Source organism: Triticum urartu, chromosome 5A, assembly GCF_056163025.1.
Source record: "Triticum urartu cultivar PI428250 chromosome 5A, HENAU_Tu73, whole genome shotgun sequence".
NCBI classification, from domain to species: domain Eukaryota; kingdom Viridiplantae; phylum Streptophyta; class Magnoliopsida; order Poales; family Poaceae; genus Triticum; species Triticum urartu.
In genome coordinates this window covers 535,105,291-535,118,037 of record NC_141877.1, presented here as the reverse complement: position 1 = coordinate 535,118,037, position 12,747 = coordinate 535,105,291, and the positions used below count along the sequence as shown (strand labels likewise).

Genomic DNA, 12,747 nt, shown 5'->3' with positions numbered 1-12,747 from the left:
TGTTCCCAGCAGATTTCAATTCCTGTTGTGCTCAAACATGTTTCTAATGTAAATCTAACTGTGCAACTATCCTATATATGGTGATTCCTAACAAAACAAATCATTTCAGAAAAACAATTACAGATCAGTTGCCATACCTCGCGCCGCCAGCAGGACAAGGAAGCTTGCGCCGGCCTCGAGCTGCGCCTCTTCTCTTCAACGCTGCTACACGCCTTTTCTCTTCAACGCTGCGCCTCTTCACAATCATCTAGGACGACTCAGGTTGAGGCTGGGATTGGTTTTCGACCGCAAAGCTACTGCTGCCTAGCCAGTTATCAATCTCAACGAAGACGGCATCCCCGCCGCCAACCACGTCGGGGGGCGCTCCTCCAAGCGATTCGGCGCCGGAGTTTGGATCCGCCGCCACCATGAATGAAGATGGCTAGGGTTAGGACAGTGAGGTCTACGGAGAGTGAGGTGGTGAGGACGAGGAGCGAGCCGGTCGGCCAGGTTAGGCCTGGCCCGACCGACACGCGCGGCTAACGGGCGGCAGGCGAGCGCCGTTAGCCGTTAGCGTGGCCGCCGTCCTGACCGGTGGGCTGGGTCTGTCAGAAAGTCGTTTAAAACGCTTCAAACGGTCATCAACGCGATGTGATAGTTTTTTGTCACGAAATCAGCGCTAAACTGGAGTTTTTGGTCAGTTTTCAAAATGTGGTAGTTCTATGGGACGCTTACGTGAAATGTGGTAGTTTTTTGTCAATTACTCTAATTGCTAGCTTCAGAAAAGCATCGTGCGATAAGGCCTGAATCATCGAGAAGAGCCATGGCCTTGCTGCTGGTTCTGATGACGCTCGTAGCTGGTCTGCCAGTTTTCCATCTACTAGAGCCCAAATACAGCGAGACATAGTACAATCCATAGTGCCTTGACGAGTCCGGGCTACCACACTGTCCACATGAACTGGTAGTTGACATGTTTCGATGTTCCCTAACATCTTCGGTTGGCAATGAGTGTCTCGCGAGTCTTCAAAGAAACATCTGTATTTTGCCCGGTACTTGGACGCTCCATAGTGCCTTCCAGGAGCTCCTGTCCTGCCCTGTGCTGGACGTCCCGGTCGTTCCTTCTAGCCATGCCTCGCCCATGGAGCAGAGGAGAGGGCCGAGCTTTTGTAAAGTCAAAACGGACCGGTAGATCACCGATGCACATTTTTTGACAAAATGGAGTATCAAAAGGATACTAGCACAATGAACAGACATTTGACCTCTACATAAACAACACATGTCAGACTTAGACTTTTGCCCGGAACTCGAGACCGGGTGCGTAGCACATTCACTAAAAAAACTAGAGAACCGCATCACCAATAGTCCGAAGGCCGTTGCGACGATTACTTGTCAGGACTGGGACAGACAGATCGCGCCATGCTCGCCGCGTTCAGGAGACTCGTGCTCGTCTTGATGGCTCGATCGGTATGGTCTGTTCTGGTGCCGGATCCACAAGGCCGGTATCAAGGCGACGATTTGCAGGTCCTATCTGACTCGCCATGCCTCAAACCCTCAGTGGAAGCGTTGGCATGCAGTGAAGCGCTGTCTTTGGCGTTGGACGTAAATCTGCACGCATGATGTTCAGGTATATGTCATCAGTTAATTGTCTGAAAGGGAGATACAGCAAGTAAACAACTTGACAAAGACGAGATCTTATTTGGTGAGCCGCGGTACAATCTTGATGGAACTAGAGGTGGAGGTAGGCAGATGTAGAATCTCAATTCCCTCCCCCAACAGAGGAAGCAACAACAGCAGTGATTCAAACAAACTATCTACAGTACGTCCTGATAGAGCAAGGAGCAGATCCATTAATATACATGCAGAAAGTAAAGTCACGTTTTATTTTCAGACACAATAGGTACACAAAATGCATGTATATACATATCTACAAAGCTCTACAGAAAGAAAGAAAAACATGGTTAGCAATACATCAAGTCCATAGGGTTTTCAAGTTCAAACGAATCAAACAAATCTCCCACACCAAATCCACAATCTTATTTGCAAAGTAAAAACATGGTTATAACTGGAAATAAAGAGATACCACATGGTTCTTATTTGGCTGAAGAGCAAAAAAACTAGAGAACTGCACCAATGAACAGCATATCACACAATGAAGAATAAACAGACGATGTTACAAAATTTCCACTGATAAGCAAATAACAACCATTTTTTTTGTATGGTGTAGATATATCACTAATAGTGTCTTGCATACTCATATATTGGATGTAATAACATCTTATATTATGGAATGGAGGGAGTAGAATATAACTTTAACTCAGATCACCTTTCAGATTGCAAATAGGCGACGGTGATACCGAGCTATAAGGCCGTTCTGTTTACTCTGATTTTCTCAAGTGAACGGATATTAACTGGTTCAGGGTTATTTTTATATCGGCCATGCCAGATAGTACTAAGCAATTCGGCTCACAAGGGCACAACTAGCTCAGGTAGAACAATTTAAGTATCCAGTACACTGCATTTAACTGCGCAAAAGAAAGAGCTGCTGCAATCTCTTCTCTTAACGTACAATCAAGAAATGGAGGAATGGAACAACATAGCTAGGGAAGACAAAACACGGGATTTTTTGTTCCCGTGTACAAAACTATAAATAGATAGATATGGTTTTTTTCTCATAATATGGTAAATCTCTTATACTTCTAGCTAGTATCTCTTCTCTTGGGGTTGACACAATTAAGAAAGAACGGAGTGAACTTCTCACATCAACAACTAATTAGATGTCTGATACTAGCAATGACCATTGTCAACAACAAGATCGAGTCTTAAGGCTCTAACGGGACGGGAGTAATGAAATGATCAGACCCTACGGAGATAGCTAGAGCTTGAGAGTCAAGTCTATCTTGCCGGCGATCTCCTCTTGCTTCACTTCATTACCGTTCTGATCGCCGCCGTGGCCACTGCCGCTGCCGCCGGAGCTGCCACCAGCCCACCGGATCGGCGCGGGCATCGCCGGCGCCGCGTCAGGGACTTCCGGTGGGTGCATCGGGCGGTTGGCGGCGGCGTGACGCGCGAGCCCGGCCAGGGACGGCAGGGCCGCCGCGCCCCATCCGTGGTGGTGCATGTGCATTCCGTAGAACGGCGCAGCGGCGGAGCCCCGGCCGAGGAACAGCCTGCCGGGGGCGGAATAGGGCCAGACGCTGGGGTAGCGGAGGTGGTGCGGCACGAGGGGGTCGGCCGCGCCGTACAGGGCGCCAGGGCCGCCGCCCCGCCCCGCGGCGACGCGCTTGGCGATGGAGCGCTCGCGCTTGTGCGCGTTCTGGTGGCCGCCCAGCGCCTGCGAGGTGTAGAACTTGCGCTGGCAGTAGTTGCACTTGAACATGCGGCGCTTCTCGCCGCCTGTGGCCGCCGCCGCCTTCTGCTCCACGGACGGCCCCGCCGCCTCGCTCGACTTGGCCTTTCCCTTCGCATCAACGCCGAGGGCGCTGAGGAGGTTTAGCTCCAGGGCCGGCGCCGACGGCTCCCCATTGGCCGGCTGCACCTCCTCCTCCCCCTCCACATTCTCCACTTGCACCAGCTCCATGGACGTGGTGCCAGAGCTGTGCTCCATTGGTGGTTTTTGCACACGAGAGTTGAGTTCTTGGATGCGATCTGCGGGTGCTAGTTATAGAAGGTCGGGATTGAATGCGGAGATGATCAAGTTCACTTTGCCAAATTTGAAGATTGTGCGAGATCACAGGCTGGCCGGGGTTTAATGTGGTCGAGATCACGGCTTAATTCGTCCTAATCTTGCTCCATCTCTGCCCTCTCTCTCAATACTTACCATACTTTCATAGACCAGATTTCCAAGGATCTCTTCACGTAGGTTTAATGTTTCCAGTTTTGAACTGCATGCATGGCTTCACGTAGCTTCTAATCTTTTGCTTCTTCTTATGGCCATTGGATCAAAAGCACGTGCCTCGTCCGATCTGCCAGTAAATCCCCGCCCCTGATTTGCTGGATTGTGCGGTTAATTGACTCTTTTTTTTTAGCTGTATGCGGTTAATTGACTGCTTCCTCGTAACCTCCTATGCGTGTATGGGCCTGGGATGGGCTTGATGGCAGTTAGTTTCTGTCAATTACTGTTTGCAAACAAATGCTTCCAAGAATCACGTCTGGTATGCAGAAATGAATAGCTCAATTTTTGGGAACAATTTTTGTAATTATAACAACCAAATCTGGTATGTTAATTAGTCATGCATGCATGATGGAGTTCTTTCTAAGATATGTTTTTTTGCGAGATTCTAAGATATGTTTTTGGTGATGGCAATATGTTTTCCCAGGCTCACAGCCAAAGAAGCATTCTATTTAGTGGATTGAATCATCACTATTATTGTGTGATCGGAATGAGTAATTCAGGTGATGATAAATTTTTGTGAGCGAAAACAAATATTTTCTATCCAATGGTATCAGAAAAAGTCCAAAACAAATTTTAAACTTGTAGACAAAAGCTAAATTGAACCCTGAAGTGTAATCCCATAAATTAGCACATCGAACTTTCTGATCCTCGTCTATTTTAAACCTTAACAGCGTGTTTGGTAGTTTAAGGGAAAGGGATTAGGAATTTATGAGAGGGAGTTGGCTGAGGGATTAGCTTGGGAAGTGGCATGTTAGTCCCAGTCCCACGTTTGGTACGGGGTGAGATTATTTATGGGAATAATTTCCATGAACAAAGAAAAGGAAGGGTAGGTTCCGTGAGATGTGCTCCTATTTGGCATTGCATCTGCAGATCAGGGAGTAGTTAGCGTTGGCCGGTTAGTTTGGAGGAATTTTGTTGCGGGAGGTGGGCCACCAAATATATAACAATATGTTTTTAGACGTCTATTTTTTATTTTATTTTTAGAATGAAGACGGTAGAAGCGTCCAATTTTAAATTAATAAAGCCCACAACGGAACAGGCAGAGTTACGACCATAAGTCATTACATGGGCATCACCAAAAGCCCACGGCATTCGCGAAAGCTAGTAACTGGGAGGGTTCAAAGCCGGAAAGCGAGCAAATTACAAGGCCATGGCGTGAAGATGAGCACGCAGGCTCGCGAGACAAAAGAATCACACCCACCCTCAGGTGGGCCTCCCTAGCCGCCATGTAGACTTGACGGAGGCATTCTTGTGCGTGCTTGAAGATGTCAGAGTCCTTCTGCTTCGCCAACGGACTCCACTGTTGCAGGTGAATAGAGCATTTGCATATAATGTTAGCCGGATGCGACGGGAAACTGCCTTCGATGGTAAATTTATTACAAGTGAGCCATAAGGACCAAAGCATCGCCCCAGCACACGCCCAAAGCACCCGTTTGGGCTGACCCTGAACCAAATCAAGCAAGTCCAAAAGGTCTGAGGAGGATCGAGGGTCCCAAATGACCCCGGCCGCCTCACGCATTGCGCTCCAAGCAAACCGTGCGAGTGGGCATCGAAAGAAAACATGGGTCGCATTCTCTGGATCCCCACATAATGCACAGGGACCCGTGGCTGGGCCGTTCCTTTTTGCTATATTGATGGACGTGGGAAGCCGGTCTCGGAGCAGCTGCCAAAGGAAGACTTTAATCTTTAGCGGAACGCGGGCTGCCCACAGTCCCTTGACCTCACGTTGAACCTCCCCTTGGCACAGTTTGTGGTATAAGGACTTGACGGTGAATTTCCCAGAGGCGTTGAGGTGCCAAGACACCCGATCTGGCTCCTCAGAGAGCGTCACTGGGGAAATCAGGTCAAGCAAAGTATCCCACCTTGCTGACTCTTGGGCTGTCAAGTTGCGGCTAAATGCAATGGCCTGGGGGGGAGGCCAGAGCCTCGGCCACGCTTTGATTAGGATGGACTGCGAGCGTGTACAACTCGGCGAACACATCCCAAAGGGGGCCCGAACCCACCCAGAAATCTAACCAGAAGTGGGCGGAACGGCCGTTGCCGATGCAAAATTTGGCTCCAAGGTCAAAAGCGGGTCTGATCGCCCGAAGATCTTGCCAGAAAGGAGAGCCCCCAGCTGTCCCTTCAAAAAAATTCCCGTTAGGGAAATATTTGGCCCTTAGAATATCAGCCCACAAGTCGGTCGCTCATTGCGACAGCTTCCAGAGCCACTTGCACATTAACGCAATGTTCTGAAGCCTGGTATTGGTGATCCCCAGTCCACCCAAAGACTTGGGGCGGCACACCGCAGCCCACTTGACCATATGATATTTGCGCTTGAGGCCCGTCCCTTCCCAAAAGAAACGGGCGCGCGGGGTATCCAGGCTAGCGTGGACCCCCTCTGCCAGTAGAAACAGCCCCATTGCGAACATTGGCAGCGAGGAAAGACTTGAGTTGGTCAGAACCAGGCGTGCCGCGGAGGACATGAATTTGCCCCGCCAAGGGCTTACTTTCCTGCCTACCTTCCCCGTGAGGGGGGCCCATTCAACGATTGTCACTCTACGAGGGGCCAGAGGCAGACCTAGGTACGAAAAAGGGAATTTCCCCACTTTGCAGTTGAGGAGATCAGCGATACGTCTCCCCTCCTGGCCGTCCATCCCCATAGACAGCATTTCGCACTTGTGGAAGTTGATTTTAAGGCCGGACATCAGTTCAAAGCTCAGGAGAATTGCTTTCACCGTTGCAATACTATGAGTGTCCGGCTGGAACAGTAGAAGAGTGTCGTCCGCATACTGAAGGTGCGAACCCCCCCCCCCCCCCCCGGGATGAGATGGCTAACCACTCCCTTAATGTGGCCGGCCGCGGTCGCCCTCCATGCATTGTCGCGAGGGCATCTACCACGAAGTTAAACAAGAGCGGAGACATTGGGTCACCCTGACGCAGTCCCCGCTTGTTCCGGAAGAAATTACCCACTTCCCCGTTTACTGAGATCGCAGTCTGGCCACCCGTGACCAGCTGCATGACTCGGTGGATCCACATGTCCGAGAAACCCCGAGACAAAAGCATGTGGCGCAAGAAGTTCCAGTTAACGCGATCATACGCTTTTTCGAAGTCTGATTGAGAAGGATAGCCGGTTCCCTAGTACGTTTAAGTTCATGAATGATTTCCTGAAGCGCGAGCGAGCCCTCCAGGATGTTGCGGCCTTTGATAAACGTCGTTTGGGTGCGGCTAATGATGCGGTGAGCTATCGGAACCAGACGGGTGGTGGTAGCTTTGGATCAAATCTTGAAAGGGACGTTGATCAATGCGGTCGGCCTAAATTGACGGATGTTGTCAGCGCCTGCTACCTTAGGGATAAGCGGAAGGATCCCAAAGTTGAGCCTGGCAATATCAACCGTCCCTCGCATGAAACCGTTACAAATCTCAAACATGGGCCCCTTAAGGATGGGCCAGAAACGCTTGAACATGGCCATGGGCCACCCATCCGGGCCTGGCACCGTGTCGGTTTTCATGCTACCAAGAGCCGCGTCAATTTCCTCGGGTAAGAATGCGAGCCCCAGGTCCTCATTCTCCCGGTCGGTGATGAGTTGTGAGGGGTCCCACAAGTCAGCGTGTATCCCTGCGCACTGCTCCTCACTCGTCCCCAAGAGCTGCAAGTAGAACTCATAAACGTGGCGCACAATATCCTCCTGAGTCAGCAAGAGCCCCTGATCTGACTGTAAGCGGAGGATCGCGCACCTACGCCGTCGCCCATTGGCGTAGGAATGGAAGTATTTCATGTTAGCGTCCCCTTTTAGTGTCCATTTTAGGCCACCTCGACACCTCTAGTATTCTTCTTGCGCACGCAACAGAGACTGCACCTGGTCCTCCAAGGCGTAGCGACGAGCCCATTCTTGTTCAGAGAAAGGCCGCACGTCTGCCTGTTGGTCGAGGTTTGCGATCTCACCAAGGATGCCCTCCCTGAGCACATTGTCCTGACGGCCCACGTTGGCCCCCCATCCCTTAAGGCTGGCCCGGAGGCGGCTCCCTGCCGCGATCCAAAAGTCCATTGGGCCCCGCTGGTTACCCACCTGGCTAACACAAGCGTGCCACTTCGCCTTGAAGATGGAGTCAAACTCCGGGTTTTCAAACCAGGCAGTTTCGAAAAAGAAGCGAGGGCTTCTACGAATCCTATCATCCCCTGAAGATAGAATTAGGGGAATGTGGTCTGACCCGATTCTGGTCTCTGCCACTAGCGAGCACAGAGGATGTACCAGCTCCCAATCGGGTGAGATGAAAACCCTATCTAGCACAGATCAAATTGGGGCCAGCTGCTTGTTAGTCCAAGTATAGTGCGCCCCCGACCAGGCCACCTCCCTGAGAGCCATGGAGGCAATGGCATTATTAAACATGGCTACCCTTGGACAGTTTATGTTGTCATTGCTTTTGTCCGCTCCTGAGCGAATCAGGTTAACCCCCCCCCCCCCGACCATGAGAGGGATCAGCGCAGAGCTCACAACGAGAACCTTCTGATGTAGCTCGTCCAGGAAAACAGCGGAGCGCGAGTGGTCGGCCGGGCCGTAGACCTGTATCACCACCAGCTCCCGCTGAGTCTGACGGTGGCGAACATGGCCAACCATGAAGAAAACACCCGCATCCCATGCCAGCACCTCATACACGGCGTTGTCAAATCCAAGCAACATACCCCCGGAGTGCCCAAACGCCGCGACATGGTTCCACGAAAACCTCTCGAGGGGATCAATGGCCAGTAGTTCGTGATGTCTAAAGTCTGCCTTGATAGTTTCCTGCAGGGCCACTATGTCGATCCCCTCTTTTCGCATAAATTCCTTGAGCTGAGTCCGGCGGCCCGCGTGGCCGAACCCACGGATATTCCAAAAAATAGCCCGCATCTAAATAATCCTATTGCGAAGGCGGATGCCTCTTGAAGACACCGCTTTGGCCACACACCTCACCTTGGCCCGGCAAGGTGAGGGAGGGGGGGCAACCCCTGTTGCCAAAGCCCCCTCGTCGGGCCGGACCGCTGGTGCAAGAGGATCCCCTGCCTCCTGTACCACCTGGTCCGCGCGCGCCGCAGCCCCAGCTGCGAGTGCGGCTTGCGCCTGCTCTGTAGCATGCAACAGAGGCAGCAGCTCGCGCGTGCCACCTAGACACGACGCATCCACCCCACTCTCCTCTAAAACCTCACTAAGATGGTTATTTGAAAAAGTATGCAAGACAGAAAAGCGCGGTGGAGGATTACCTGAGAGATCGAGGTTCTTCTGGGCCTGGATGAGTTGCGCCCGTTGCATCGCCGGAAGACCCGCTTTGGCGCCCCTAGAGCGCGAGCTGGAGCGGACCGGGACCGATGGCACCGCCTTGGACCGCCGCGCCTGCACGATCGGCGCCGCCTTGGAAACCTCGTGGGACATGACGTCGCCGATAGGAAGCGCTAGGGGGGAGGCAAGCGCCATCACCGTCTGACGGGGAGTGGGAGGCGCGCCAAGCGGGTCCATGGAGCGGACGCCCTCGGTGTTGATCTTGCGCCCTGCCAGCTTCTTCGCCTGCCACACCGAGCCGCTTTTGCTGCCCCCAGCCAACCCAAAGCCGGCGACTTGGTCATGGGCGGGAGGGTAGAGCTTGGAGACAGCACCAGCGGTGTGCGCTCCCCCGCTGGCACGCCCGTGGCGCAGGACGCCGTCGTCCCCTTGTCGAGCAGAGCCGCAGAAGGTGGGGAGGCCAGCCCCAGGCTGGAGTCGAATTGGTTAGCCACCTCGGCGTCCATGGCTACCGTCGAGGCCGAAGCGTCCATCGGGCGGGTTTGAGGCACCGGAGAGCTTGCACCCTGAATCCCAAGCTTCTCCCAGGCCGCCGTGTCGATGAAATCGTCCTCCATGCTCGTGTCATGGTCCTTGTCGTGTCCCCGGTCCTGCTGCTTGTCCTTGTCAGTGTCATCACGGTCCGGACCCTTGTCCTTGCTAAGAGGGGGAGGGGGTGGCAGCGCCGACGCCCCGCAACGTGGGGGGGTCGAGTTCGGGCTCGAGCTTGATGAGAAAACCTTCCCCATTGAACTAGATTTGGACAGAGCCCCGCATCAGCTCTGGCTTGCGGCAGGCAAACCGCATCCGCACCGGGCTGGAACGGATCAGAGAGAGCTCATCCACCACAAGCGGCCGGCCCAGCATCGTCAGCCCCGCCATGAGACGGACCACCTTGCGGTGCTTGGGGGGAATGCCCCACAACTTCACCCAGATCTCAGGCATGGATTCACCCTTGGGCGCATCGGTCGCAGCATCCCGAATCAGCGCAGTGATATTGTTGATGGAGAGGAAAAGCTTTCCACTGCGCGTGGCCATGCGCAACATGGCTGGGTCAGGAAACACCATGGAGAAGCTGTCGGCATCGACTTGCGCGACCTGCCAGTCCCACTCGCCCTCGAACAAGTGTGGCAGCTCGACCTCCAGGAGCTCCTTCGAAAGCACACCCGGGGCCTCAGAGAGGATGGCCGCATTGATCCCAAAGCCCCGCTGCGCGTCTTCGGCCTCCTTTGGGAACTGGAGACAAAAGAAGCCGCCCCCCTGGATGGCGTGCCCCATCGTCTGGAGCAGGAGCGGCTTGTCGCAGGAGGGGCAGCAAGCCAAGACGTGGCCCTCCTGTGAGCACAGGATGCAGAGCGGCGGGAACTTGCAGGAGCTCTGGAAGTGGCCGGCCCTACCGCATTTGAAGCACTCACGGTCGTCGGCCTCCTCCACCGGAATGGGCTCGGCGGCCGTGCCCATGGACGACCCCGCGAGCTGCGTGATCGGCGACTTGGAGCACGCCTTGCTCGCGGACTTGAACTTCTTCTTCTTCTTCTTTGTGGTGAAGGGATCGCCCACCCGGTCGCCCTGGAACTGGGGCATCTCCTCGATCCGCTTGAGCTCAAGCCACCACGCCGGCGGCGGCCCCCAACCACCAGCTTCGCCTTCACGGGCCATGCCCTGCGCCTTGGCCTGCGCCCGCAGCTCGCGCTCACGGCTGCGCTCCGCCGCAGGGTCGAGAGGAGGGGGGCCATTTGTACGCGCGACGATCAGCCTTGGAACCCATGGCCACCACCTTGGCGAAGGACCGCGCGAGGGGCGGCGGGGGGGGGGGGGGCGAGAGGGGATGAGGACACGGGCGGAAGAACCGAGACGCCGCGCCTCTGATCTGGTGGCTGGAAACCCTAGCGATGGATCTAGGGCACCCTTCGGCAGCCAGATCGATTTATATACCCTCTCCGCTGGACCGGGGCCGAGTGGGCCGGGTGGCCTGCCTAGAGGGACTGGGCTCCCCTGTCGCAGCCCCACCAGGTCAGCACCCACCACTTGGGCCGGGCCAGAGGCCGGAACTGACCGCGCATCCACGCAGCCCCCCTGGCCCAACTGGGCCCCCGGCCCACTGGGTCGATCCCCAACTCTGGATCTCCAACCTTGAGCCAGGCGATCCCCCTGACTCCGGCGCCGCAAGCACTGTCGCCGCTGGCGCAACGGCCACCCCTGGGCCCTGCGCAGCCTCCCGAAGTAGGAGTCCCTCCTCCACGGCCGAAACCGCGAGAATAGCAAGCCCCTCCCGCGGGGTCCGCCGCGTGGCGACACGCCGCGCTGCCCCCGCCTGAGGTCCACGCCGACAAGGGCCGCGCCCGCCAGGCGCGAATGCCCGCCGCCGACCGGCATGGAGCGAGCCCCCAAGCTCCTCTGCCCTCGCCACAAAATCGCCGACCGAGCACAGGGACGGGCCGCGCGTCGCCCCTGCCCCGCCGTCGTCTGCTTCGTCTTCATAGTCGGAGGCCTCCCCCGCAAGGGCCCAGAAGTGACTGCCGGACCACCCACCAGCGCTCGTCGTGGCACCCGGCAGCCCCTCGCTGGGCACGGGGCACGCCGGCGCCGCGCCCGCCTTGACTAGCGCCCACACCGCCTCGCCCGCACCGTGTGCATCGTCGCCGCCCTGGTCGCCTCCCTGGTCGCCAACCCGTACAGGAGCCGTTGGAGCCATCATGATTCCATTCCTTCGCTGAATTACCAGGGTCCCCCGGGTAGAGATCGATGGGAGTTGGCCCTCCCTTCCCTTGCTAATTCCCAAACCCCTGAGCCAATCAACAGATTTTTAGTCTCACTAATCTTAAACCCCCATTCCCTACCCCCAACTCCCCCAACCAAACACGCTGTAAGGGTGTTTAGCTTTTTTTTTAGACAAACTTCGAAGCTTTTTATTGAACCGTCACAATGTTTACGGCAACAAAATCAAGTCCATTAGGCTTACCTAACCAAACATGGTGTTTAGCTGGTATTAGAATTTTTTTTTAGACAAAGCTGGTATTTGATGATGTGGCAAGTCAAATCCTAGGATCGTTGACCAGCTGGCTCTACATTAGGACGAATTGGGCCGGCCCATTAGCGCAGTCGCTCGCGCAAAAATGCTTAAGAGCACACTCGAACTCATGATCTTGCACCGAAAACGAGAGCAGCTGGACACTCCCTCTGAGCACTGCTAATGACGGCACAAAGCACGACCACTACAAGAACAGCCAGGGGAACGTCCATATATGTAAACAGAACTTTTGGAATTTTGAAATGCCAAATATATTCTTAAACGCAAATAATCTACGAAATTCCAAAAACATTTTAAAGGAAACTGTGACACAATTTTTGAAAATCCAAACATTTTTAGAAAAGATGTGAACAACTTTTGGAATTCCGAACATCTTTTGACAAATGTGATTGAAATCACGAACAGTTTTTTTAAAATGTAAACAGAACTTGAAAATTTCAAACACTTTTTGTAAAACCTGAAAAAAAATCAATTTGTGACCAAAATTAGAAATAAGAGACATTTTTTTAACTTCTGAACAATTTACGAAATGCGTGAACACTTTTTCAATTTATGAACAAATTTTCTCTTTG

The 12,747-nt window shown here is 53.9% G+C and overlaps 1 protein-coding gene across 1 annotated transcript; it reads right to left on the bottom strand.

The window, feature by feature from the left end:
• Window positions 1–2,851: 2,851 nt before the first annotated feature.
• Window positions 2,852–3,583, bottom strand: LOC125507283 (uncharacterized). The gene has a single exon (XM_048671914.1). It carries the CDS (start codon window positions 3,581–3,583, stop codon window positions 2,852–2,854), a length of 732 nt encoding a protein of 243 aa, XP_048527871.1.
• Window positions 3,584–12,747: the final 9,164 nt, after the last annotated feature.